The 24175-nt window shown below is 52.1% G+C and overlaps 5 protein-coding genes across 5 annotated transcripts; 1 reads left to right on the forward strand and 4 right to left on the reverse strand.

The window, feature by feature from the left end:
- Nucleotides 1–624: 624 nt before the first annotated feature.
- On the reverse strand, nt 625–2055 carry BDP81DRAFT_448104 (uncharacterized protein; the record flags this gene model as incomplete). The annotated part of the gene is made up of 3 exons (XM_060592254.1): nt 625–1433; nt 1523–1873; nt 1938–2055. 3 exons carry the CDS (start codon nt 2053–2055, stop codon nt 625–627), a joined length of 1278 nt encoding a protein of 425 aa, XP_060447890.1.
- A 5906-nt stretch (nt 2056–7961) lies between these two features.
- On the forward strand, nt 7962–8980 carry BDP81DRAFT_423842 (uncharacterized protein). Its single transcript, XM_060590104.1, has one exon. The coding sequence runs from the start codon at nt 8444–8446 to the stop codon at nt 8627–8629; it is 186 nt and encodes a 61-aa protein (XP_060447891.1). The 5' UTR covers nt 7962–8443; the 3' UTR covers nt 8630–8980.
- Nucleotides 8981–9211: 231 nt separating this feature from the next.
- On the reverse strand, nt 9212–11308 carry BDP81DRAFT_470384 (phosphotransferase enzyme family protein). Its single transcript, XM_060594545.1, has 3 exons — nt 10856–11308; nt 10124–10743; nt 9212–10044 (listed from the first exon to the last, which is right to left on the reverse strand). Exons 1-3 carry the CDS (start codon nt 10952–10954, stop codon nt 9621–9623), a joined length of 1143 nt encoding a protein of 380 aa, XP_060447892.1. The 5' UTR covers nt 10955–11308; the 3' UTR covers nt 9212–9620.
- Nucleotides 11309–12729: 1421 nt separating this feature from the next.
- On the reverse strand, nt 12730–13635 carry BDP81DRAFT_314657 (CCAAT-binding transcription factor subunit B; the record flags this gene model as incomplete). Its single annotated transcript, XM_060584018.1, has 1 exon — nt 12730–13635. One exon carries the CDS (start codon nt 13633–13635, stop codon nt 12730–12732), a length of 906 nt encoding a protein of 301 aa, XP_060447893.1.
- Nucleotides 13636–14051: 416 nt separating this feature from the next.
- On the reverse strand, nt 14052–15071 carry BDP81DRAFT_199871 (uncharacterized protein). The gene has a single exon (XM_060582538.1). The coding sequence runs from the start codon at nt 14997–14999 to the stop codon at nt 14466–14468; it is 534 nt and encodes a 177-aa protein (XP_060447894.1). The 5' UTR covers nt 15000–15071; the 3' UTR covers nt 14052–14465.
- Nucleotides 15072–24175: the final 9104 nt, after the last annotated feature.

Genomic DNA, 24175 nt, shown 5'->3' on the forward strand with positions numbered 1-24175 from the left:
TACCTGCATCTTGAGGAGTGGAGGGGGAATCCTCCTGTCTACATAAGTACCTTTCCCTTAGCCTATCAATGTCTGACGGTCTGTCAGACTATGAGACCGCGCCTCCTCGCTTGTGATCCATCCCTGTCTTTTTTGGCCTCAATTACGGTGCATGAGATGAGCTGTAAGTGAGCCCGGGGATAAGCAAGACGAATGATGGAGTTTCCCATCTTGCTGCTTGCGAGCATGTCCTCGAGATTTGATGACCATATTGCACTCAAGTCTTTCAAACACAGCAGATAATTGAACTTCCGGAGAAACAATGGGGCTCACAAGCGATAGACGGTGGATTGACATGGCGAGGGAGCTGAATAATTATGGTGTCGAAGAAATAGACAACCACCGAATTTCTACCACTTGATAAACTTTACACGGCTCAATATAAAATTTCGCTAACTAACAACTAAGATATCATCTCCTCTTCCGTCTCTGACGGGGAACGACCCATCGACGTAGGAATGAGAAACAGCTTCCAAGAAAGGCCTGCTCACACAACATGAAGCTCAAACAAGGGGATAGGGAATGCCCAACGCGCGGCTCGCTGCCGGCCTCGGCCCCCCCAAGCCCTCCCATCTTGCGTCACGATTAGTCGGCGCGGCGGCGAAGGTTTCTCCTGGCCCAGCGCGTGCGGAGCATGGCCTCTGGTGCATCGGCACGCTTGTTGTTGTTGCTGTTCTGTTGGTTCTGGCGGTTTCCGTTGCCCTTTCCAACAGTTGCCAACGGAAGTGCGTTGTTGTTCCCGTTGGCATTGGCATTGGCGTTGCCGTTACCGTTGGTGTTGCCGGCCGTCTGGGCATTGCCGCCGTTCTGGGCATTGGTGTTGGCACCGCCGTTGTTGTTCTTGCCCCTGGTACGTCCGTTGCCTCCGTTGTTCCCGGTGTTGGCGTTGTTGTTGCCCGTGTTGGCATTGGTGTTGCCAGTATTAGCATTGTTGTTACCGGTGTTGGCGTTGTTGTTGCCCGTGTTGGCATTGGTGTTGCCAGTATTAGCATTGTTGTTACCGGTGTTGGCGTTGCCATTGTTGTTGTTGTTGTTGTTGTTGTTGTTATTTCCGTTGTTGTTGTTATTGTTGTTGTTGTTGCCAGTGTTGGCGCCGGAGCCGGCAGGACCAGCAGCCTCCTGAGTGGCATTGTTGCCGAGGAGCTCCTTGATGGCGGTCACACCCTGATCGTCCTGAGTCTTGGCCTCTTGGTTCGACTTGACGGCGGCGGGGAGGTCGACAACGTTCTGCTGGACCTGCTTCAGGACACCATTGAGGGTCTGGGCGGTGGGAATGTTGCCGGGGGTGTTCTGCTTGGGTGTGATGTCGGTCTGCTGGACGGCGAAGCAGCCACCGAAGGGGCCCTTTGCGTTGGCGTTGAAGCAACGGACGGTGCAGACGTCACCGGTGGAGGCTATTAGCATGTTCGTTAGTCCCTACAAACTTGAAGCGAGATGGAGGTTCCATGTCGAGAACCACAAAAGAGATACGAAGTAGACATACCTCCTACGCAAGCCAAGTCGTCCGGCATCGTGACCTTGAGCTTGATCTGTCCGCTTTGGGCCCCTTCTTCTTGTACCTGAAGCTTCGTCTGACCCGTGGCTCCGTTGGCGTTGCTAGTCAAGTCGAGATCGCAGCTGTACGGGCCGGCGCCGTCCGCGCTAACCTGGGCGATGGTAACATCGACGTTGGAGCCCTTGGTGACTTTCGTGACGGTGTTGTTGCCTAGCTGGGCCTCTGTGGTCTCGCCGATATCGATGTTGCCCGCGAGGATGGTTCGGCCGCACTCGTTAACGACGTTGGTGGCAATCTCCTTCTGGTTGATGATGTTTGCGTCGTTCTTGTTGGGATCGACTGGAAGTATTCGTCAGTACTCCGTCATCAAGTCTGCGCATAGCATATTATAGGAAGTGCATACCCAGAAGTCCTGGGCTGGCAGGGCCGTTGGCGCCTTGCGCCGCGAGAATGACACCTTGGGCTTGAGCCATCGCCAACATGGCGGCGGCGGCCAACGCTCTCATCATGGGAGAAGACATGGCTATGAGAGGAGACAAGTGGACCGAAAAGAAAAAGGTTCACGAGTCAAAATTGAATTAGTAGCGAAAGGAAGTTGAAAAACAAATGTGTCCAGCACCGCGTTGATGGAAGGGAAAGAAACGAAAGAGGTTTGGTTATGGCCTCTCTCAAGAAAGAAACAGACCGGCTGGGAGTGTGGAAGGAGAAGAGAAGGGAAGAAAAAACCAAGAAGAGATCGAACTCAAGGAAAGTGTGAGCGAGCGATCCAAACGGGAAGAGCACAGGGAATCCTGCGTTTTACCCGATGTGCGAAGCCTATTAAGTTTTATACATGCCTGCTTCCCATTTCCTCTTTCTGGTCTTACCCCCTTTGGCGATGACAAGAGGAGTTGCTTCAAGGGTAGAGCTTGTTTCGACAAGGGGTCACAGACGTTGAGGATGGGAAGATAGACGATGGGGCTCGTTGGAAAGATGAGAGCATGTTTGTGTCAGCGCTTCTCAGCTGGTGTTGAGCCGATGGGCGAGAGTGAGGGCGAGGTGGGAGGGAAGAAGCAACAGGGCCGGGGGTAAGAGGGAGTGGTAGAGCCCCCAGAGTGGACCACATGGGCAAGAGAGCAACAGACTTTCAGGAACCGTGAACGTTGTGCCTGTGCCTTGTGCCTAAATTATCCAGTCTTTCTGCAGACTGCAGCTCTTCCTGCCCGTGTTTCCTCAAAGGTTCTGGGCAGGCTAGGTAAGGCAGGCGAGGGACCCCGGGCTAGCACAGATCCCCTCCGCGGCTCCGACGATCTTCTGGAACGGATGCCGTCGCGTGGGTGGAGATGCCAAGTGGGGCCGGGGGCGTTACGCGGGTTATAGACTCATGGAGACCTCTGTGGAGTTGGAAGGGGGTTATGGAGACTCTGGGATACTGGAGGAGGCTGCGCTGATGTATCGAGATCACCCATTCGAGTCCAAGGACCAAGACCGAGTCTTCTCCGTGGGGGCATGCCTGCGTCGCCCTACGTTTGCGTCCTTGCTGGCCAAGCCTGGCGACCGGTCAAGGGGCGGATAGGGCGACCATCCCGTCACGTCGGCCGGGGATGCATCGATTATGGGCAGATGTCGAGCTGGGAGTCCAGACGAAGACGGGGCTGCAACCGCGTTTCAGGCCTTCTGAAGATGGGCCATAATGGGTTATAACGCTGCGCCCACGAGAGTGGGTGGATTAGAATAGAAGGAGAAAGATCATTACCAGTCGCAATTGAGAAAAGTTGAAGCACAGCCTGTATCCCTCTTTCTCCATCGTTTCCCCCCTTTCTTCTCTCCATCATGATGGTCCAGAGGGTGTCGCGGCGGCGAGCCTCCGATGGCAGCTTTTTGTTCCCGCCCGAGATAGAGAAAAAGTTCAGACGGGCCCGCACTCTGAGACGAATTCGTAACGCACGGGAGTCCAATGACAGGTTTTTCTTGCGGCGGTGCTCCAGGCTTGAGCGTTCGAGATGATGGCGGAAGGGGTATTTAGACCTGATGATGCTCCACGATATTTCAGTCCACGGGAACAAGCAGATCGGTTGCCGGACCACTTGTCTCTTCTCTTGTCGTTGCAACCTCAGCGGGAGCCTACCTAGGTGAAGATGCCCTGTCGATCCGGGATTGGCGTCGGGAGGTTTACCCCGACGCTACGCTACACAAGCTTTGTCAGCCCCGAGGACAGACCGAAGAGGACGATCCTCGGGGGTTTTTCTGCAGTTTCCGGCCTTCGAGACATGCTTCGTGATTAAGGTACAGCAACAGAGTTGAGCTAGGGGAAATCAATAGATTGAAGCGGGAGCTGCCATATTGAGGTGGGGAGAGTTAATCGGCCTAGTGTCATTCTTGTTGGAGATTGTCAGAGAGGCCCGTTCCAGGGCATTTCGCCCTTAGCAAGCAGTAACTTACTAAGCGTTACCAAGTTATAAGCGAAGCGAACTCGCATATCATGGCCGCTTCAGGGTTGCCCGGGCAAATGGGAAACGCTGGGTCCAGCACCACTACCACCCACAACCGTCGTCATCGCACGACTATGAAACAAGCATCCGGCCACTGTTTGACCCATCCGACACTGAGAAAGGGAATGTCCCGCTGTCTTTGCCATTTGATAACTTGATTGATGGGGAGACAGAGTTCAACGGCTCTGACTGGGGTAGAGGTTTAAATACCACGGGCCGGCACACTCAAAGACCAAGAATATCCACGCAGCGTGGCAGTTGACCTGCTGAGAACTCTCGCTTGCTTCCCCCCTGGAAATGAGAGGGTTTCCACTTACAACTATGTGGCCTGGACTATGAAAGACTCTGGGGATACTTTCTCAGCTCTCTCGTTGCCTCGCATAATTCGTGACTCCATAATTCCTGTCGCTCTTGCATACTAGCTTCTCCTTGCTGACAGTGCAGCACGTGGGAGATGCGGGCTATTAATGAGTGCACTCCTCGCGATCCCTCCTATGCCAGTGCTCTCGTCTCTTTGGGACCAACCGCTCGTTTCTCTTGGCATATGTGTAACGTGAGCTCTGTCGAGTAAAAAGACCTTGGACATGAAGCTGATCGCAGACTTTATCAAGTTGATTAATATATGAACATGTCCCTCACGATCAAGGCTGTTCAACCTCTCTCTGTACGTGCCACTGGCGCATTTTCTGATGGAAAGGGTGGCAGCATCCTGCGCATCAAACAATGGTAAAGAAGAGATGCGTTTTACAAGCTTCGCATGCCTAATCTGGGATTCGCTCTGAGCAAGATTAGTTGAGAGTCAATGCAGTCACGCTTTCAGCTTGCAGGTGTCGCCGAGGTCCCGTGCATGGATGATCGTGGCCCGACTTGTCCACGGACCAGAAACAGTTTTGGGCGCTAGCCATTTCTGACCAGAGAAAGAAGGCGTTATGTGCGAATGACCCGACGGGATGAAGTTTATTCCCATTTTGGCATCTGCTTCACCCTCTCAATTTGCCAGCAATAGGATTGGTCAGGCTGGGAAAGACTCGATGCAAGATACTTAGATATGTAGACAAACTGGAAGAGTTCTGCTAGGGGGGCTGTGTCAGTTGGCTGGGGGGGCTGTGTCCCACTTTCTCAAACTAATCCGACCAATGAGGGGCCAGTGATTATATCGACCGATTTCCACTACTGCCAATTGCCAATTGCCAATTGCCCACTTCCACTTCCACTTACCCACTTCAGCCCACTTCAACCTCGCCGTCGCCGCCCGCGAAAAGTGAAGCTATGATCAATACCCTCTATACTACTTCTAATATTATTACTACGCCATATAACGGATAAGAGAAGCTTAGGCTTAACTTACCTCAAGCCTTTAATAAAACTCTAGGATAACTTAAGAGATTTCTTACATAAATTAGAGCCTACCAACGCTTTTATAAAATAAACTTTAAGAACGAAACTAAAGAAGTTATCTATACCGCCTCTTTTTTGTTTAAAAAAAAAGCTCTTGTATAATTCAAACTATATTTTACTAACTTTATAATAACTAACGACTAGAATACTCTCAAACTAGAGACTTAAGGCATCTTTAAAGGACTATATAGATTTAAAAACGCACTTTTATCTCTATCTTAAAAACTAGATAAAAAACGATAAACTAAGAGGTTAGAGGTAGGCAAAAAGGGAAAAGGTAAATAAGTTGAGGTACGAGTTGGGATAATCAGAGAATCGATTGTATTGATGATTATTCTATGATATAGTGGGAAAGTGTAGTCTATATATAATATAAATATCACATGTAATCATATGTAATCACATGTAATCACATGTAATCACATGTGATGCTTAAGTCCGAGCATTAAGTTTATACGGGCATATGTGCCTGTCGGCGCTTTAACATGTATATGTAAAGCTTATTTACGTACGGGCTGTACGTGCGTACAAAGCGTTGTATCTCAGTAGATACGTACTTCAGTTGAGCCTTTTATTACCATGTAACGTCTTAAGCACGTAACTCTTATGATACGTGTATTTATAAATTATAAATAACGTGGTTTACCAGTCAGCCGCGCATATCAGTCAGCCGCGCATTTTCTTATCGCATACTAAATTGCATATTTATCCAATTTCTTTGAATAATAACTAATTAAAAAGATTTCAGTATCTTTATAATATATTTAAAATATAACTAGTTAAATTTAATAGAAAAAGACACTTTAATCTTTTTATATTGAAATAAGTAGTGGAATAGAAATATGGGTCTTTGATAAGGATATAACTACTCTATCTCTAAATAGAAATTAATTTTTAAAACTTTTTATTTAGTTTGGTGACTCTTATCAAAGACTAATGAAAAGTTTTAAACGTTATATAACCAACAATGAAAAAGATATTAATTATATAATGTAAGCGACTTAGTATACGATAAGGAAATGCGCGGCTGACTGGTAAACCACGTTATATCATTAAAATTATAGAAAATCAACGAGTTTAGATATATTTATGAAATATATGTAGCTCTTATATTCATTAAGATATTAATATATATTTCTTATGTCATAGAGTACTAGTTTTAGGGTACTAATTAAGTATAAGTTTTAGAATTTTGGTAAATATTCTAAGTTATAGTAGCTAGACTAGGCAAGGATCTAGATCTTATAGCTAGTTAGAATAGGTTTTATTAAAATTGTTATTGTCTTAAGAGATCGACTTATAAATCGGACTATAGCTTTATTAACTATAAGGTTTAAACTAGGTATATAAGGAGAATCCCCAGTCTCTTGAATATAGGCTGACCACTAATTAACTTTATGGTATATATCTAGTATTTAATCTTAGCTCCGGCCCCGGCCCTGTCTGGCCTGGCCGGGCTGGCTAGCTAGGCTAGAACTTAGCAGTATTAAATATCCATAGTCGCCGGAGCAGTAGTTAAAAACGGTCTTAGGATATAAACTGTATAAATAGGTGAATAGGATCCTTCCTCTATTGCTAGGTTGATTAGTAGATTAATAATCTAGATTCCTTATAAATCCCTATATATAATAGGATCCCTAAGAAGAGGTAGATTTCGTCTACTAAAGTCTTTCTCTACTTATATATTCTAGCCCGTCTAGCCCTAGGGCCCTCCCTAGATAACGGTGCTGCATTCGTCCACTGGGCCCACTGCTCAACGTGGCCCTGCGGAACGTACTGCATGAATAGGTCAAGCGGGCTTGCCGGCAGCCCCCGTACCTCTTGGGCCCGGGCCGGCACGTCAAGGGGCCGAAAGGAACCCGGAAGGCCATGCTCGGTAGCTGGAGGTTTGTGGGGCCGCACTGTTGCTACGTCGCAGCGTTCTGGCGTACAGTCTGCATTGCAGGCAGCAGTTGTTGAAGTGCGGAAGTGGAATTGGGCGGGTATGCTCGGACCAGAACGAGCAATCTGAACCCATAATAATCTGGGTGAGACCAACCAATGAAAATGCAGGAATCCAGGTGCCTCAGATGAGGGATATTCCTGGCTGCATCTGGAAAGGAGAGAACGCAACATACACAAGAATATGATCACGATAATCCACGACAGCAGTAAGGTCTTCTGGGTAGACCTCAACTACTATACAGCTACGTATAGAAGTAACAGAAGCATTAGATGCAATAGAGGTATCGGAATCACCAGAAGACATCATAGCATCATTCAAAATGGTAATAATAGTGGTGATAATAGGCAAAAGAACATAGGGATAAGTGACGTATCGTCAAGTACCCCTTTAAATGCGGGGTAATAGTGGGTATTTCGTGGTCTTGGCGAAAGTGCTGTCCATCCGCACTCCATGGGATATACCGTACAAGACGGGTAATCGGCTTGTGGAAAGCGGTATCGTACGGCAGTAACCGGCAGCGCCACGTGTGGCGCTGCGACAAGGTTGGCTTCTGCGGATGATGCGAAAAGAGAGGGGCCAAGGGCTGCTCTGTGTATCGAAGACCGTGGATCAGCACAGAGTCGATAAGTGCGATAGACGACGAATGCGATCGAGTGGCTCGGCGCTGATGGCACCCGAGGAGTAAAGTACCGCTTAGCACCGGAGCAATAATATATAAAACCTCAAAATACGCAAGAGCCGGGCAGCCAAGCTGGATGACGGACGCGAGACACCAGCATACCCTTAAGCAGGACAGGACGTTTATGTCGCCCCTTTGACCTGCCGGGTCGGCAAGCTTCATGGGTTGGCGAGTGCGGTATATCTGTTCATTTCTTGCTTGTTTTCCTGCCAAAATTTCGATTGATAGAGAACCGTTTACCGCCAGTCCTACCTACAAGGGTAAAAAGCGCCCAGCTCGCCTGTCAAACCTGCAGATTCTTTGAGGAAAACAACTACAAGACTGCTTTGTTAAACTCTGTGATACATCCCCCACGCGGCACTCAGCACTCAGCAGGGATGATGTGACATCGCCGCTCTCTCATCAGAACAGTCGACATGAAAGGGACAAAGCATACCCATGTGGTCACCAAAGCCGAGTTGACGAGGCGGCGCAAAATCTCGGGCACCCCCAGAGAAATATCATACGACAGCGACAAAGTCCAAGCATACATGTTAGACCTTTACCGGTTCATGGAGACGGTAAAAGGCTTGAAACCCGAAACGGCCGCTTGCGAATATTAAGACGGTGATGATGGTCTGGTGAACAACGTGTTCTTGTCGTCAATGATAGCTCAGCAATGAACAGCCACAGGCCGAATAGATTGGCGAGGTTGGTGGGCGAAGCTGAAGGAAGCTTGCCGTCAATTACACGTCAGATAAATATGCTATCACAGGAGCTGGTCTTCTTCCCGGCTAATGGAAACTACCTTCCTGCCTTGGTTGTATTTGGCTATCGAAACCCCATATGATAGGACTAGGCTTATGAGAATTTATTACTTAATGACACCCTCTCATCACATGTAGTCTAGCTTATGCACAATATTTTCTATCTCCTCTACTTCTTACTAAGTACTTACCATTAACCCCCTATCCTTTTACCTTCTTAGAAAGTATTCGAAAATGAATATCATAGTCCTTAAGATAAGTCCGAGACACTTGACTGTTTCCCCTATGTGTACGTTCATATTATAGTATAAGTAAGCATTAAAGATATCCCCCACCTTAGTATCTATCACCACACCGTCACCTCGACTAAGCATCGCAATCACAAAATTCAAGCTGTCGAATGTAGACAATGGGGTCCCGGAAAAGAAGATGTTTATATAATACTCAACAACTGAGCTTCTTTATTACATCGGAAGTTGATAATATAACAGCATACCTGTCCAGCTAGCAGATATTGAAGGCAGCAGCAAGTCCATACACTTTCCGTACGCATAGTTTGAACAACGTTATTCTTGGAGGACCAACAAGTTGCGATCATCGCTAAGCTCACCAATTAGTTCTGATTGTTGTCTCTGTCTAGACTTATACCTTCCTGTCAAGATGAGCTCCATGGCGCGTTACCGGCCTGTGACTTCTTCAGCATACATACTGCATCATAGAACCCAACGGCAGTTTCACCATCACCCTGTCAGTCATTGCAGAGAAAACACCACATTACAACACAGTTGAACCTCACATTTCACATCTCCCGAGCGCTGGCCACCTACATCCCACCCACCAACCCGCCTCACAACTTCGCCTTCCCCCCACTCTCCTCCTGACTCCTCCCAACAAGCTCCCAAGCAAACTCCGCCAACGGGCCCCTCGTAACAGCAAACCTCTTGGCCTGCTCACTACTAGCCTGCCCCTGCGCCGCCCGCGCTGCGATGCCCTGACACACGCCCGCCAGCCGGAACAGACTAAACGCCGCGCCCCACGACAGCTCCGTCGCGGGCGTCCACCCGCCGCCCACGGGAGAACCCGCGGGCGCCTGCGCCGCCTCGGCGGTGTACCACCCGACAATCTCTTCAATCGTCGGCAGACCGGGTGTCGCGCCGGGGAGGAAGCCGTCGTTGGCGTAGAGGCCGCTTCCCGCGCGCGAGGCGGTGAAGTACGGGTGGAGGAAGTTGCAGAGGTCTGAGAGGGGGTGGCCCACGGTGGACATTTCCCAGCTAGGGTTTTTGTTAGTTTCCGTGACGGGCTTCATGACCGGAAGAGAAGAGGGGAAGAAAGGGGGAAGGAGAGACATACTCCAAGATACCAATGACCCTCGGCTCGGTCTTGTGAAAAACGAGATTATCAATCTTATAATCCCCATGAATCAACGTGCCCCGATCCTTAGGTTGCCAACTCTTATTACTGAAAAACGAAACCATCTCCCCAAAATGCGGCAAATCCCCAACCTTTTCCCCCGTCCCCAGATCCACCGCCGCCGCCTGGCTCTTGCAAATCGTAGTCCACGTCTGAATCTGCCGATCGTAGAACCCGCTCTTCTTCCCAAACGTCTGCAAGCCGACGTCCTCGGGCGCGACCCTATGCAGCTTCGCCAGCGTCAGCGTCGCCGCCTTCCACAGCGCCTTGCGCTCCTCGGGCGACGAGACCTCGGGCATGGCCGGGTCCTCGAGGATGCGCCCGTCGAGGAACTCCATTATGTAAAAGGCGGTGCCGACGACGGACTCGTCCTCGCAGAGGCAGTAGGCCTTGGGGACGGGCACGTCGGTGTGCTCGAGGGCGTGGATTATGCGGTGCTCGCGCTCCACCTTGTGCGCGGCCTTGGACAGGAGCTTTCCGGGGGGTTTCTTGCGCATTACGAAGCGCTCGTTCGTCGCATCTGTGAGTTGGTATGTCGGGTTCGACTGGCCAAAACCGAACTGTGGGAGAGGACCAAGTCAGTCAAGAAAAGGAAGTTTCTTCTGGCCATGGGCAAGAGAGGACAGGGCACTGAGGGGGCATGCTGGCACAGAAGGCAGACCGTAGACGTACCTGTTTGATCTCCAATGGCGTCTTGATCTGCGGCACATTCTTCTCGATATACCGTTCCAGCGCCTGCTGGTCGATTGGGTGTCGCACGCGTCCTGCCATCTTGTCCTGTGCCGTTCTTGGTATGCAGAAAGAATGGATGCTGAGAGTAAGGGTCGTGTCCAGTGCGGGTTTACAGTCGAGTATCGCGGATTGTAGTAGCAATTGGCTGGATTGTCCCAAGTTCTTAATTCGCAGGGGTACTTGTCGTGTCGAACTGGCTGCCGAGGAAGAGAGGTAGTCGGTCGAATTCGCTGCAGGTCTGCCGTTGCCGTCAAAGTTCTCGGTCGGAGAGGTGAGTCCGGGGTAAAATGTTACCGGGCTGGCCGTCGCATCTCTCTGGTTCGGACCTTTACCAGCCTCGGTTCGTCCCCCAGTGACGTTTTAGCGGGCACGCGGGGGTGAGCCGGGGCCTGGACTGCTATCCAAAACTCCATGCAAGGTGGGGCGGCCGGGAGAGCAAGCTGATTGAGTGCCCCAAGTTGTCCCCAACCAGCACAGAAAGATGCCGAGGTCCACCGGCCTAAGGAGCTGCAGAGCTGTCTTAGCTTTGGGACTGCCATTTTCTAGAGCGGGGCAGACGGACGCACTTGGGGAACCTGCACCCGACCCAGCCCAGGGTCTCCTTCACAGTTGGCCCTTGGATGCAGCAGAATGCGGAGGTGGAGGCGGGCCTCGATAGCCGCACCCGACCGAGCCAGAGATCCAATAGGTCTAACTTGTGGAAGTCAGCCATTCTTTTCCTCCATGCATGGCCCTGATCGAGGATCTGTCGCCTCGGCTCCGTGATTTGCTGGTGCAAAAGCCTCGTTCCTGGGCTGAATGATCCATCTTGCGGGTACCGTGGACAGAAGCCCATCCCAGGTCCAAGTCGCTGTCATGTTAATTGCTCCTTCACATGGAGATGCGATGTAATACTCCGTGAATGCTAGTCAGTGTCCTTCTGGTCACCCTAAATAGCAGTCATTTGCAATAAAAAGACTAAAAGGTATAAATTGTTCAAAGAGTAAAAGGTCGTTAAATCCGTGTTTCTCTCCATACATGCGAATCCGGCGACGGATTTGCTAGGAAACCCAGTCTATCTCCATCAGTTCAGCAAGTAAGAAGTGGTGAGGTAGATAAGTATAAGCGTAAATATCATCTTCAATCATTCTCTTGTTCCCGTACATCAAACTCGCGGCACACCAATCGCTGGCGGCTTTTCGTTTTGGGTTTTTCTTTTCTCTTCGTTTCAACTCCCTGCTGAATCACGAAATATAAAATAAAAAAAAGAAGGAAGCCGTTGGTAGCCAGACCATCTGCCCAATTCCTACACTACCGACCGTTCCCCAAGAAGAAGAGTACCTCGTCCAGGAAAAGAATTGTAACACGAAGTGAAGTCAAATCAAAAACAACAAGGAGAAGGGGGTAATCGAGTAAACACAAGAGGGGTATCCGTCGTTTCGAGTCGTCCATGCATTCTTCCCTCCCATTTCCCTTGCGGCCACCCGTCTGAACGGGCGCCATGCTGTTGCCAGTCGATAATGTGTATTAGCCGTGAAAACGAAAAGGAAAAAACAGACGCGATAAAAAATACCAATGACGACCGGAGTGGCATCGGCTAGACCTGGCAGCCAGAGAGCAACGAGAGTCCTGTGTACCGGCCCGCATGCTGCATATAAAGACGTCTGTGTGGAATAATCCAGCCCCTATAAACACATCTCCCGTACAAGCTCCCTTGTCTCCTTTATAGCCCCAGTTCGAGAGAGTGGAGATAGCTGCAAGTCGTCTCTGCAGACGGTCGTGACTTCGTGATCGGAATGCGCGACAAAACAAGAACAAAGTTGTATGGCTGCGGATCAAGACTCGTCATCCTCCTCCTCGTCCTCTTCAGGAGTTTCGGATGCCTTCTTGGCCTTCTTGTTCGAGCTGGAGTCGTCAGCCTCCGATTTCCTCTTGGAGCCGGCCTTGGACTCGACAATGTCCTCGGGGCCCTCGCCGGAGCCGCCGCCCTTCTCGCGCTCGATGGCAGCAACCTCCTCGGCGGTGAGGAAACGGCCTCCAGGTCCGCGAGGTCGGCGCATGGCATGGTTGTGTCTTGACTCGTGAAGGTATGGCTTGCGGCCCTTGGAAGTAAGACGCAGCTGCTCCTCCAACTTTTGGCGTGCGACACGACGCTTGAGAATGCGATGGAATTGCTTAGCATTGACGTAGAGAGGCGATTCCTCAACACCACCGGCGGGCATCTCGGGCGATTGCGGGTGAGGCATAGCTTGAGCCTGAGCCATTTGCGGCGGCGCAACACCAGGTCGCGCGCCGACGTGGCTCATCATGCCCTGCGCCGTAGGAACGCCGGGGCTGGTAACTTGGCTGAGGCGCCTCTGGCCCGGTAGCTGCGAAACGTTGTTCATCTGGGTGGGTGATCGAGGATCGCGGCTCTCCTTCTTCGCTCCGCCCATTCGTGGCGAGGTCTGGGGCAAACTAGGGTCCGACTGCATGTAAGGGTAGTTGGATCCCGACGCAGCTGCAGTTGCCGCCATGGCAGCGGCTTGGATTTGAGGCATGCCATAATGCATGCCCTGCTGGGGGACGTTGTACTGTGGCTGGTACATGTTGTGTCCCTGTTGTTGAGAGGGTGATTGCTGTTGAGACAGGATGGGTGACGTCTGTACGCCGTGAGGAGAGGTGATGCTGTTTCCTGTAGTGGAGTTGGTGTATCCGGAGTGCGCGTTTTGAGGTTGTTGAGGATATTGTGCGTATTCCATCATACTGGGGTTAAGCTTGTTCGAGGGGTGGTCAAAGTGTGCAATGAAGGCAATTGTCTCCGTCGCGTAGAGTGTCGTAACCAATTAAAAGCCAGCGAAGTAGTGTAGCTTGACAACGGCTTTGGCGCGGTTGAAAAAACGTGACCGTGGGAGAGAAAAAAGGGTATCACGGTTATGGGTCGCGAGTGACGAATGAGTTGCGACGAAAGCTGCCTTTCTCGTGAGGAGTGAGCTTTAAAATGACTGGGACGGCCCGTCTGCTTGGGTAGAGTTGGGCACACGGATTGGGAGTCGGCGGTGTCCTAGGGTCCTTTTTCCAGTGTATTGGGAGCGAAGGGGCTCAATCTATTGGTGATGCGTGGATGAGCTGGCAGTGGTGCGCGACGCAAGTGGCCGACCACGGCATATGCGGGCTGATGTAGTCGCGGGGCGGACGAGGTGGGTGGCTGAGCCTGGGGTCAGAATGACAGCCACGTGAGGGCGGCGAGAGTGTGTGGGTTCGACAAGAGGCGGGCCAGGTATGTCGAGGCTGCTACCGTACAAGGCGGAGGCGAGGCGGCGTGGGTTCAGTTGCTTCTAGCCGATCGAGGGCTCCGTGGTCCGGGCTGGTCTACCGGCTGCACAGCGGGAGAGCGGGTAGGGCAAGAGTTGGCTTGTCCTTGTTCTTTTGGACGAAACAGGTCGGTGCCTTGAGTTCTCCAGAAATTAGAGACCGTTGAATCCTTTTCCACTTCGCGTCGTTGGATCTGTCCAACCAAAAATGTTAGTTCTCCTGTATATAAGCCAAAGCTCGGGATGATGCGACAAAGACAAGCAAGATGGGGTGGGGTTCATGTTCCTCTCCTGGCGTCTCGGGCCACCACTTGATGCGCTGGCAGACCTCGCATGCATGACGGAATATGCAGAGACAAGGCCCACCATGCCAACCTACGCGGCGACACTTCCCCTTGATGCGGTTGTGGTGGCGGCGCAGAGCCAAAAGACAGTCCGAGCTGCTGTGACAGAGCCCGTGCTTGCACCGGTGGAGGGGAAGGGGTGCCTGTACAGGCGCTGTCTTGTGTCGCTGCCACAAGCCAGGCTGGGCTCACTAAGCGCTTCGCAACAACGTCCATTCCACTGGAAGTGCACGTCGATGGAGTGGGAGTGGCTGGCGTGAGAAACCCTCCCAACGCGCTGCTGCTGCCTCGATATGTTGCCGAAGTGGTGCTTCGAGAAGGCATAGAAGGCTTGGTATGCCGATGCGCATCTCTGCGCGAAGCACAGCAGTCGAGACAGCGTAACGTCAGGGGGGGAGGTAGTGAAGACCCCAAGGGTGACGCGATGGGCCCGCAGATGACAGGAAAGAGACATATTGACGTGGACATAGTGATGGGGAGGGGGGCACCGAGGAATGGATGGTTACACCTCGGGGGGAACGGGCAGAGTACGGGTGCTGCGAAGGCCGAGGACAATGTGATAATGAAGAAAGTACAATAAACATACCACCAAAGTTGGAGATGTGGGTGTAATCGCCGATGAAAGCGATGTGCCGTGAAGGAGGTGTGAATGTTATGCGCCCTGCTCAAGTCAGTAAGCATGTGTTGTCCGTCCCGGTTTCAAAAGAACAACAGGCGCACACAACGTGTGTGAGAGGAATCGGGAGAAAAGAAAAGACAACAGAACAGCTAGCAGAGTATTCGTACTGCCTCTACTTTTGAAACCCTCGAGTGTCCTCCCTCATCTACTTGGCAGTGCCAGATGAGTAGGTAGCTCAAGTTGTGAAGCGCCAAATTTGACAGAGACGCCAGACGAGGATAGCGTACAAAAAAAATAAAAAATTAACGACAAGACGGGATAGGGAAGGAAGATGGCAGCCGTCTTCAGGGACAAAGAAGCGCGCGTACAAGGCTGGACAGGAGGGGCGCCAAAGGACTTGAGTCGAGTGGCATGCGAAACGTACCTGGTTGGCTGAATTTTTGGCTTTGGGGGTGAATTTTTCGGGGATTGGCTCCTGGTCTAAGTCGAGGCGAAGCTTTCTGATAGGCCTTTGACTCGAGTGTCACGATATGAGCTTGAAATCGCCTCCAAAGAAACTATGACGCGTTGCGCGATAGGTTGTTTGGTGGTAGGGCGAAAGTGCGACGCGGTTGGGCGACTGGCTTTTGCAGTGGTCGCGCTGGGCTGATGCGATGCGATGCGTGCGGTCCGGAGCGCTGCGGTCAAACAGGCAGAGACGGGAGAAAATGCTCTTTTCCGCAGGTTGCTTCAGTCACCTGATAAGCGAGCAGTTGGATTTGCTACTGGTATTGGCCAATAGACAAAGATGCTTGGCCGGAGGATAGCGAGAAGTCGAAGTCGACGATGATAGGGCCTCTCTGAGCGGATTCCAAGTCGCGAACAATTCACGACTGTTGGGTGAGTGGTGAGTGGTGAAATGTGAGTGGTGGTGTCAGTTCGGGGGAGACGTTTGGAGAGTTGAGGGAGGGACGTGAGTGGTCGCAAGAAAAAACCGAGCTGATTTGCTGGGTTTTGTGGGAGGGCGGGTTTTTTCTGGCTTTTGGCTCGTTGGATTCGCTGGAGCTTTTCCTTTTGGCGAACCGGGGCTCTTTGGCACTTTGTACGCCTGTTTCGGAGGGTCAAGAGGGTCGAGAGGGGGGAAAAAAAAAAACCAAGCAAAAGGTGCGTGGATCCTAAAGACACGAGTGTGAGTGTGTGGCGTCGGCGGAAGATGGGTCACCTTTTTTCTTTTCTTGCTGGGATCAGGTGGGCCTAAGGCTGCAAAGAGAGGGGTGGATTTAACAACAGGAAAGACGGAAGGAGGGGAAAGGAAGAGAGGCCAGGGCAAGGCAGCCAGGCAGAAGAGGGGTAGGGGTGGGGTGGGGGTGGGGGTGTATGGTATGCTGACGTTGACGTCGCAGTGAGGGAAGGAAGGCAAAGCAGACTGAGAGGGTAAGAACGGGAGGTGAAAGCGAGGAAGGAAGTCCTGGCAAAGCCGCACCGTGCTGGCTGGTGGTGGTGGTGATGGTCCAACTTACAGCAATGGAAGGTGCGGAGTACGGAGTACACACGCCCCCTCCCGTGTTGTAATTATCTTCTTTCCACTTTCTCAGAACGTCGTCAGAAGTCCACCAGACCAGGCAGGAAGTTGGGCTGGCAATAACAAAGTGGCAGAGTCGGGAGGCAGGGCCGGGCAGAGCAATGTCGCGTCACTGCCTTTTTTTTTCTTGGGGTTGAGTCGTCGTACTCTGCGCTGGCTGTCTTATTCTTGGACGTCTTCCCACCGCGGTGTTCTGGCGGTGTGTGTAAGTGAAGTACCGTAGAAGAAGGATAGAGTGCGCGCGGGCGTTGTGCTCGGTGATGCGTTGCGTTGCCGCTGACGGCTTGCTTGTTTGCCTGCCTGCCGCGCTATGGGTTTCCCCTTGCTGTTGCTGTAGACCTTTTCTGCTTTTCTTCACGTCTCTCTTTTTTGATTCTTCGCGCGCGTCTCTTCGCAGCTATGCTATCGTACGCACGCCCTAGATGCAAGATCGATAGAGTGTTCAAATGCGGAGCGGATAGGCTTAGCTGGTGATTGGCGACCGATTGATATGATGGTCGAGGATCCAATAGAATGACACCAGCTTGGGCGACCCTGGTGTCTGTTTCGAAGTGCTGCTGAGGGACGAAAGCTGATTGAATGATTCGACTCGCTCGCTCTCTTGCTGCTTGCTCTCTCTCTCTCTCTCTCTCTCTCTCTTCCCTTTTTTTTTTTCTGCCTTCGCACCTTGTCACGTTTGGGTGGGTCAGAGAGGATTGATTGGTTGGGGCGGAGGAGAAGGTGGAAGACGAGGGAGAATTCTGAGCAATGATTTGAGGGGCGGGACCATTAACCCTTTAACATCTCTGACTGGCTGAATCAGCGGGTCTTAGTGGGGCCGTGGGTGTGGCTGGCGTCGCTGTCTTCGCTTCTGATTTGCTGTCATGACGTGATCTTGAGCTGGGTCTGCTGCGTTCACACCCCTTAGTCTCCGACAGAGGGGAAGGAGGTGTGCGCTTTGGAACTATGGGAAGAAGTGGGCCTGTCCAGTAAGGCATCCAGTCATTTTCTCATCCTCCCGTCGCTCCTTCACTGCTTGTCGAATTTCCAGGCCTTGGTTTTTTGAGTGCAAGAAAGCCAGGTGCAGAAGTACCTCCCACTTTCCTAGGTACTCGTGGTACTCTAACTGAGGACTGAGGTTCCTCAACTTCGTGCCGAATATCTCCATTATTGTCAACAAGTCGGCACCTTCCAGTGTGACATTGATAGTGTCTGTGGAAAGTCCGAATTCCTGAACATGGCTCGTCCTTTTCCGTTTATTGCGGCCTTGTTCCTTTTTTTTTCCCTCTTCCTCCGAGCTCTCGGCGTCTGCCTGTCAACCTCTTTGATTTTCTGCCCTGGCTTTCGAACTCTGGACTTTTCCGCATGGGGCAAAGTCTCCATCTGCCACGTTACTTCAGCACTTCCCTCTTTTAAACTAAGGCTGCACACACCAACGACGACAAAAAAAGATGAGACGAGGAGGGACTCATCGCACCGCTGTCGCTCAATGCCCATCCCGACCTCCCGGCAGGATGACCACTTCTGGTCCACGCTGACCCAAGCTCCAACACGACACGCGATATGTGGTAGACTGCTCTGCGTTCTCCTGAAGCTCTACGGCCTAGAGTTAGGTAGGTATTGAGGCGGACCCTACTGCACTGTACCTTGGGCTACCTCACCAAGCCTCTCTTCCGTCTTTCCATTTTCTCAGCTGTGGTTTCATGGCATGGGCCGCATGGCAGCGGTATGCGTGTACGGTGTGGGTGACGCAACAAACCAGCCGGTCAGCGTCGGCACTGAAGCGAAAACCTGATCCATCTGTATCATCCAACACTCCGAGGAATGAAGCCGATCGACACAGGTTGTGAGCTGGCACCTAGCAGTGCCTAATTTTAGTGACCGACGATTCACTCGGGGCCGCGCATCTTCTGTCTTCCGCCTTCAACGCTGCCAGGCTGCCTCATTTTCCTCGCCGCGACGGGCGACGGGAGTGGGACAACACGGACAGTGCGAGCAAGGGGGCAATGGAAGAAGAGCAAGAAAAAGAAGAGGCGGTGACGGCTGTTCTGCTTTGCCCAGTGTCGCCAAATGCTCTGCTAGCCTCCCTCGGCTGTTGGCTTTGGAACGGTGAGGGGCAAAAGAAGGTCAGCTTGACGAGCGACGGGGAGGCTGGGAAGACGACGACCTGATGACTCGGTACATTCGAATTGGAGTCCCCAAGGGTACTGCTGCCGGATGTGATATTGTTTCCAATATCTGGCAACATATGGTAAAAAAGCCTCAATCTCAGTACCAGCGCTTAATTGTCACAGGCCGGCTATGGTACTCTCATTTCAAACGACCGGGTGGAATTCCGAATCACTGTTTCCAAGTTCCATGGGCCATGGCAAGATCACCAGCTCCAAGCTCACTGCCGCCGGTACGGAATACCTACGGATACTGCTGCTACTGGTCCCGATGCGGACTGACGGTTTGCGCTGGTTGGTAGCTCGCCAGGGGAGGGGCTCGGAGCTCACACTGTCGATCGGTTGGGCTGGACTATTGGTGCGGGCTGGGATACTCCCCTGCAACTGCGACGCGACTGTCTGTCTCCGGGTTTCCTGTCCCAGCTCCGTCCGCGCCGCATCACACACCTTTCTTCTTTTTCGCGGCTTGGGGCAGCACGGCCAGATATTGCGAGGATCCACCTTCAGCCACTTCGGCCCCACGTGACACACACCGCATAATTTTCTGACGAAATATTTTAATGACTTTGGGTCTCTGAAGCAGCGCTTCCCTGACGAGCCGCTCTGCTCTGCTCTGCAGGTACGTACCTGCATCCTGCGCTGCCTCTCACGGACTTCTCGCGTCCCTCACAGGCTCCCACCCTCCTCGAGCAACGCGAGCGGGGAACTTTGGAGTGGCACTCATGAACCAAGGAAGCTCAGAAGACGAGGATGGTACACCAAGTCCCAGCTCTATAGTTTTCGTGCAGAGGACTTCATTCAGTGTCCCAGGCTTTGGCATCGGCAAAAGCCTGTAAGAGGAAGCTACACATTGCAAGCGCAATTGTCGAAAAGCACCAGTATCCAACCTTGCCGACGACGGACTATTCGTACGCTACCTACACAGCATACGCGGTTCAGTCCGTGTTTTCGTATCACATCCAGTGCGAGGTCTCCGTCCCGAGTGACTCGGAGTCACGAAACCTGCATCCGGCCGCTCGGAGATAGCTACTTACAGAGCTCTGACTGCAGCAAGGACATGCAGCCTGAGTATCAAAGGCTTGGTGTCTCACGGGCTGACAGTCGCAGTGGGGTTGCCCGGGTGCATCGGTCGTTGCACTCGCTCGAGCAGCAGCAGGAAGCACAGCAAGCTAGCAACAACGCGGGGAGTGAGAGACTATGGCAGCTGTATAGAGTACCCACGGAGCACGAATACAGGAGTACGGATATAGCCTGATAGGCAGACATCTGCTCACTCCTCATGTCTGCCCCGCGCTTGGAATGATGCGCGAGGTCAGGTGAGCAGCGCCAACAAGCGACCGAGGTGAATCCGGCCGTGCTGGTGATCCGTCATGGGCTGAGAACCAGAAATTGGAACGTCGCAACAGATCTCGACCATCTATCCGTAGACGGAGAGTCTCCGCCTCATCCTCGCACGCATCGAATAGCGGGCGAACGTCGTGATGCGACAACGATTGGACCAGAATTCGCCTCAAACGGATTACTTGAGTGGTTGGAAACACATCATTTCTGCAGCTGCCTAATGGTCAGCTGTCTCCCTTGCACGATTCGAGTGGGTGAGAAAGCGTCACGCCTCTCCCGGGGTACACAGACATTGAGCCAGTCTGAGGGCAAAAGACCAGGGCTGAGGGGGCACACCGCACGCTGCCTACGCTACTCTGCCACTCCCGTCGCCCGGCATTTACTATCAACGTCTATCAATGCTCGATCTGGCGTGACAGGCTGACAACATCTCGGACGAGGGCCACCTTCAGTCTGGGAATGCCGAGCCTCCTTGATGTTACAGCTATCTTGACCAACGTTCTGGAGGCACATCTCCCTGCACTCCATGTGTTGCCCCAACCTCACCCCATGTCAATCCATCTTGAGCAGTCACGGACTGATACAGGAACCATAGGCGCTTCAGACCCCATTTCGTGAAGTCGTGCGGTCACTGCGGTCTAGACTCTAACTGGAACCGAGCTTTGACACGGCTCACTTCTCACCCATCACGTTGGCGGTTATGCGACCAAGGTATCCGTACTTCTGTACAGATACGGAGTACATCCTGCCCAACTTCGCCTGGTCGCCTTGCCAGCTGCCGTCGTATGTTTACATTGGGTTCAGATGTAGCTTTTTGCCAGAAGCGCCTAATCAGCCATCGCTCAGCAGCAAGAAGATCCGTCAACCGAGCTATTCTCATTGATCCGGCAAAATAGATATTCGCTGCTGCTGCTGCTGCTGACGCTGGGCGATGGTCAACAAGTAATCTCCCGTTCGTTCATGGCCGAAGGAGGACAGAGACGCGTATGCCTCTGAGAGACCATGAGCAACTTCCGCACTTTCCCGGGCAAAAGTCAAGACAACAGCGTTTGCTAATAAGTTTGGGAGAGAATCCGTGTCTTGCTCCCAAAGCGCAGGACACAGACGTTCTCGCACGGAGGACGTCTGATGTCTGCTGAATTCTATCTTGTTGCGTCTATGGCGCATTCCCGTCCCAGGACGCTCCCGCACGTCGTGCGATCGACATACGGCCCATCTTCTTTTGTCACCAGGCTGAGGGCTCCGGTCTCTTTCGGCCTTCATAGGCTCTAAACGACACGAAGAGAACGAATACCGGGATTCATGATATCTCTCGAGTTTCTCGCCAGACGCGGCTCAAAATCAGTGGCACCGTTACACTCTCAATACCTACGCGCCCGTTCCAATTGTTCCATTTCCCGATTCTGCAATCAGCTACCCCTCTACCCCGGTCGCAAGAAGGGATCTCCCGCATCTCTCTCGCGACGAATGAGGACCGTTTTCTCGACTTCTGCTTTCCCATTCGGCGCATCGCAAACCCCTCCATCCTCGAAAGCTAGCACCACGCCACGATCCCTTCCCCTCCTTCTTCCCCTTCTCTCTTACAGTCTACTCGTCCACTGCGCTAATCACCCGGTCGTAGTGGATGGATGTCTCTTGTTCCTGGCGCTTGAACTTTGAATGACGCGGGGCGCCCCCAGACAAAGCCGGCGCGATTTATTAACGGTTGATGAACGAATGCGCCGACGCGTCGAGTATTAATTAGTCTTTCTAGGAAGCCCGTAGCCGCGCTTTTTGTTGGTCATTTCTGCTGCTTGCACCCCGGCGCGCGTGATGATTCGTGCTGTCACCCGTCTTTCCGGGTGCGCCGGCGAAGCTTGCTTTCTTGTATTATGGTTTACGGATATCTACGGCGCTTGCGATGGACCGTTTTGCTCCCGTTTAATGGCTGCAGAGATGTCACGAGATACCATGGTGGCCATCTCTTATTCCAAGGGTCTGTTTACCGTGATGTCGGTACCTTTCTCTGCCGATATCCACATTGGACGCCTGCTACTGTGATTGTGACAGATGTCGGTTTTTGGATGGACATAGAGACGTCTAGTTGGGCGTGATCCCCAACCTACTAGGGGCTAATCGCCGTCTTGTGATCGTAGAGTTGTACCCTTTTATCATACCAGCCTTTGTATGCCATGTTTTCTCTGCGAACCAAGACCCGGCGATCGGCTGCCGCTGCCAGGTTTCTGATTGTTACAGCGGACCCGGGCTTCACGCCGACAGGCGATCAGGTTTCCCGGCACCCGGCCTTTTCCAATGACTTTACTACAAGCACGGCCGATCTACTCGTGCCCGCCCCCACTTTAATGGGCATTCGACACTCACCACCCACTAAAGTGGGTGCTTTTCAGCCAAACGGCCACGTCGCCCAAACGACCACAATTATCCCGATTTACCACCATACATCGCCACCACCACAACAATCCACCACAATGGCCAAATTTAATGCCGTTGAAGAGGAGCGTATACAAGCAGCCATTACAGCTATTCGCGAAGACCCGGAGTTGTCAATCGCAGCGGCGGCTCGTCAGCACTCTGTACCACGTCGGAAGCTCTCTCAGAGGATCTCTGGCAGAGCCTCGTTGAAAGAGCGTGCCAGCCACGGCCACAAGCTCTCTTGGGACCAGGAAAAGGCGATTTGCAATTATATTGACCGTCTGGATCGAATTAACCTACCCGTGAGGCGAGAGCTGGTCGTCAGCGCTGCCAATTACCCACTTGCCGAGTCGTGGGACCCGCCAGTTGAATCCAATGCCAAGAGCCCTCCTCCTCCTCCAACTATCAACTCCCAATGGGCCAGTCGATTTATCAAAAGGCATAAGTACTCTCTGGTCAAGGAGAAAGTGCTGGACGCTGAGCGGCGCAAATCTGAAGACAAGAATGCCATCAACTCTTACTTTCTCAAGCTGAAAGAGGTCGTCGAGGAGTATGGGATCCAGCCATGTGATATATGGAATATGGACGAGACTGGGTTCCAAATTGGGGTTGGGAAATCCAGCATAGTGATTACGAAGAGACGCAGAGCTCACTACTTCGCCCTTCCAACCAACAGAGAGTCGGCCACTGCCGTGGAGGCCATCTCTGCCGCTGGAGATTACGTGCCAGCCTTCCTCATCCTTAGCGGCTCTGTTCACATGGCCAGGTGGTATGGTATCAAAGAGCTCGACTCTGATACCGTCATAGGAGTCTCACCCACTGGGTATACGAATGATATGATGACCTTGGATTGGATCAAACACTTCGACACTCACACGAGGGCTCGAACCAGAGGAGCAAAGAGACTCTTACTTATGGATGGGTATGGATCTCACCATACTATCGAATTCATTAAGTACTGCAATGAGAACGACATAATCCCATTCGGATTTCCACCACACAGCACCCATATCCTCCAACCTCTCGATGTTGTGGTGTTCCAGCCCCTTAAGCATTACCACGCTAAGGCACTTGACCTCGTGGTTCGAGAAGGCTGTACCAACATTACCAAACTAGAATTCCTCGGGTTTATACAGTCTGTTCGCAAGCAGGCATTCAAACATTCCACAATCCTTTCAGCCTTCAAGAAGACTGGCATCTACCCATACAATCCACAAGTCGTGCTCGAGAAGATCCGTGATCGTGGCCACGATTCTCAACCAACTACACCACCTTTCCAGGGGCCAGGTTCATCGCCATTCGCCACACCTACCACCATTCGGAAGCTCCGTCGCGTGGCCTGGCGTCTACAGAATGATATGAACGACCTCAACAGGGAGATTCAGCAGCTGACTGGCGAGGCCTCCCCGCTTGAGCGGAATCTCGGGCGGTTTGTTCGAGGAGCACTTACACAGGGGTCAGAGCTGCTCCAGACGAAAAGAGACCTCGGGCTGACCCAGCTTGCCCAACAGGTCAGCAGAGCCCGTAGGCAGGGCAAGAATAGTCAACTGCAGACAGGGGGCAT

This window comes from Colletotrichum phormii (assembly GCF_030913505.1).
Source record: "Colletotrichum phormii strain CBS 102054 chromosome Unknown BDP81scaffold_6, whole genome shotgun sequence".
NCBI classification, from domain to species: domain Eukaryota; kingdom Fungi; phylum Ascomycota; class Sordariomycetes; order Glomerellales; family Glomerellaceae; genus Colletotrichum; species Colletotrichum phormii.

Bases quoted from the DNA above. Each gene is read 5' to 3' on its own strand.
- BDP81DRAFT_470384 (XM_060594545.1), bottom strand. From the start codon at position 10,954: ATGGCAGGACGCGTGCGACACCCAATCGACCAGCAGGCGCTGGAACGG. The intron at 10,744-10,855 runs GTACGTCTACGG...CCTCTCCCACAG, and splicing joins CGCCATTGGAGATCAAACAG to TTCGGTTTTGGCCAGTCGAA. The intron at 10,045-10,123 runs GTATGTCTCTCC...CAAAAACCCTAG, and splicing joins AGGGTCATTGGTATCTTGGA to CTGGGAAATGTCCACCGTGG.
- BDP81DRAFT_423842 (XM_060590104.1), top strand. From the start codon at position 8,444: ATGAAAGGGACAAAGCATACCCATGTGGTCACCAAAGCCGAGTTGACG.
- BDP81DRAFT_199871 (XM_060582538.1), bottom strand. From the start codon at position 14,999: ATGTCCACGTCAATATGTCTCTTTCCTGTCATCTGCGGGCCCATCGCG.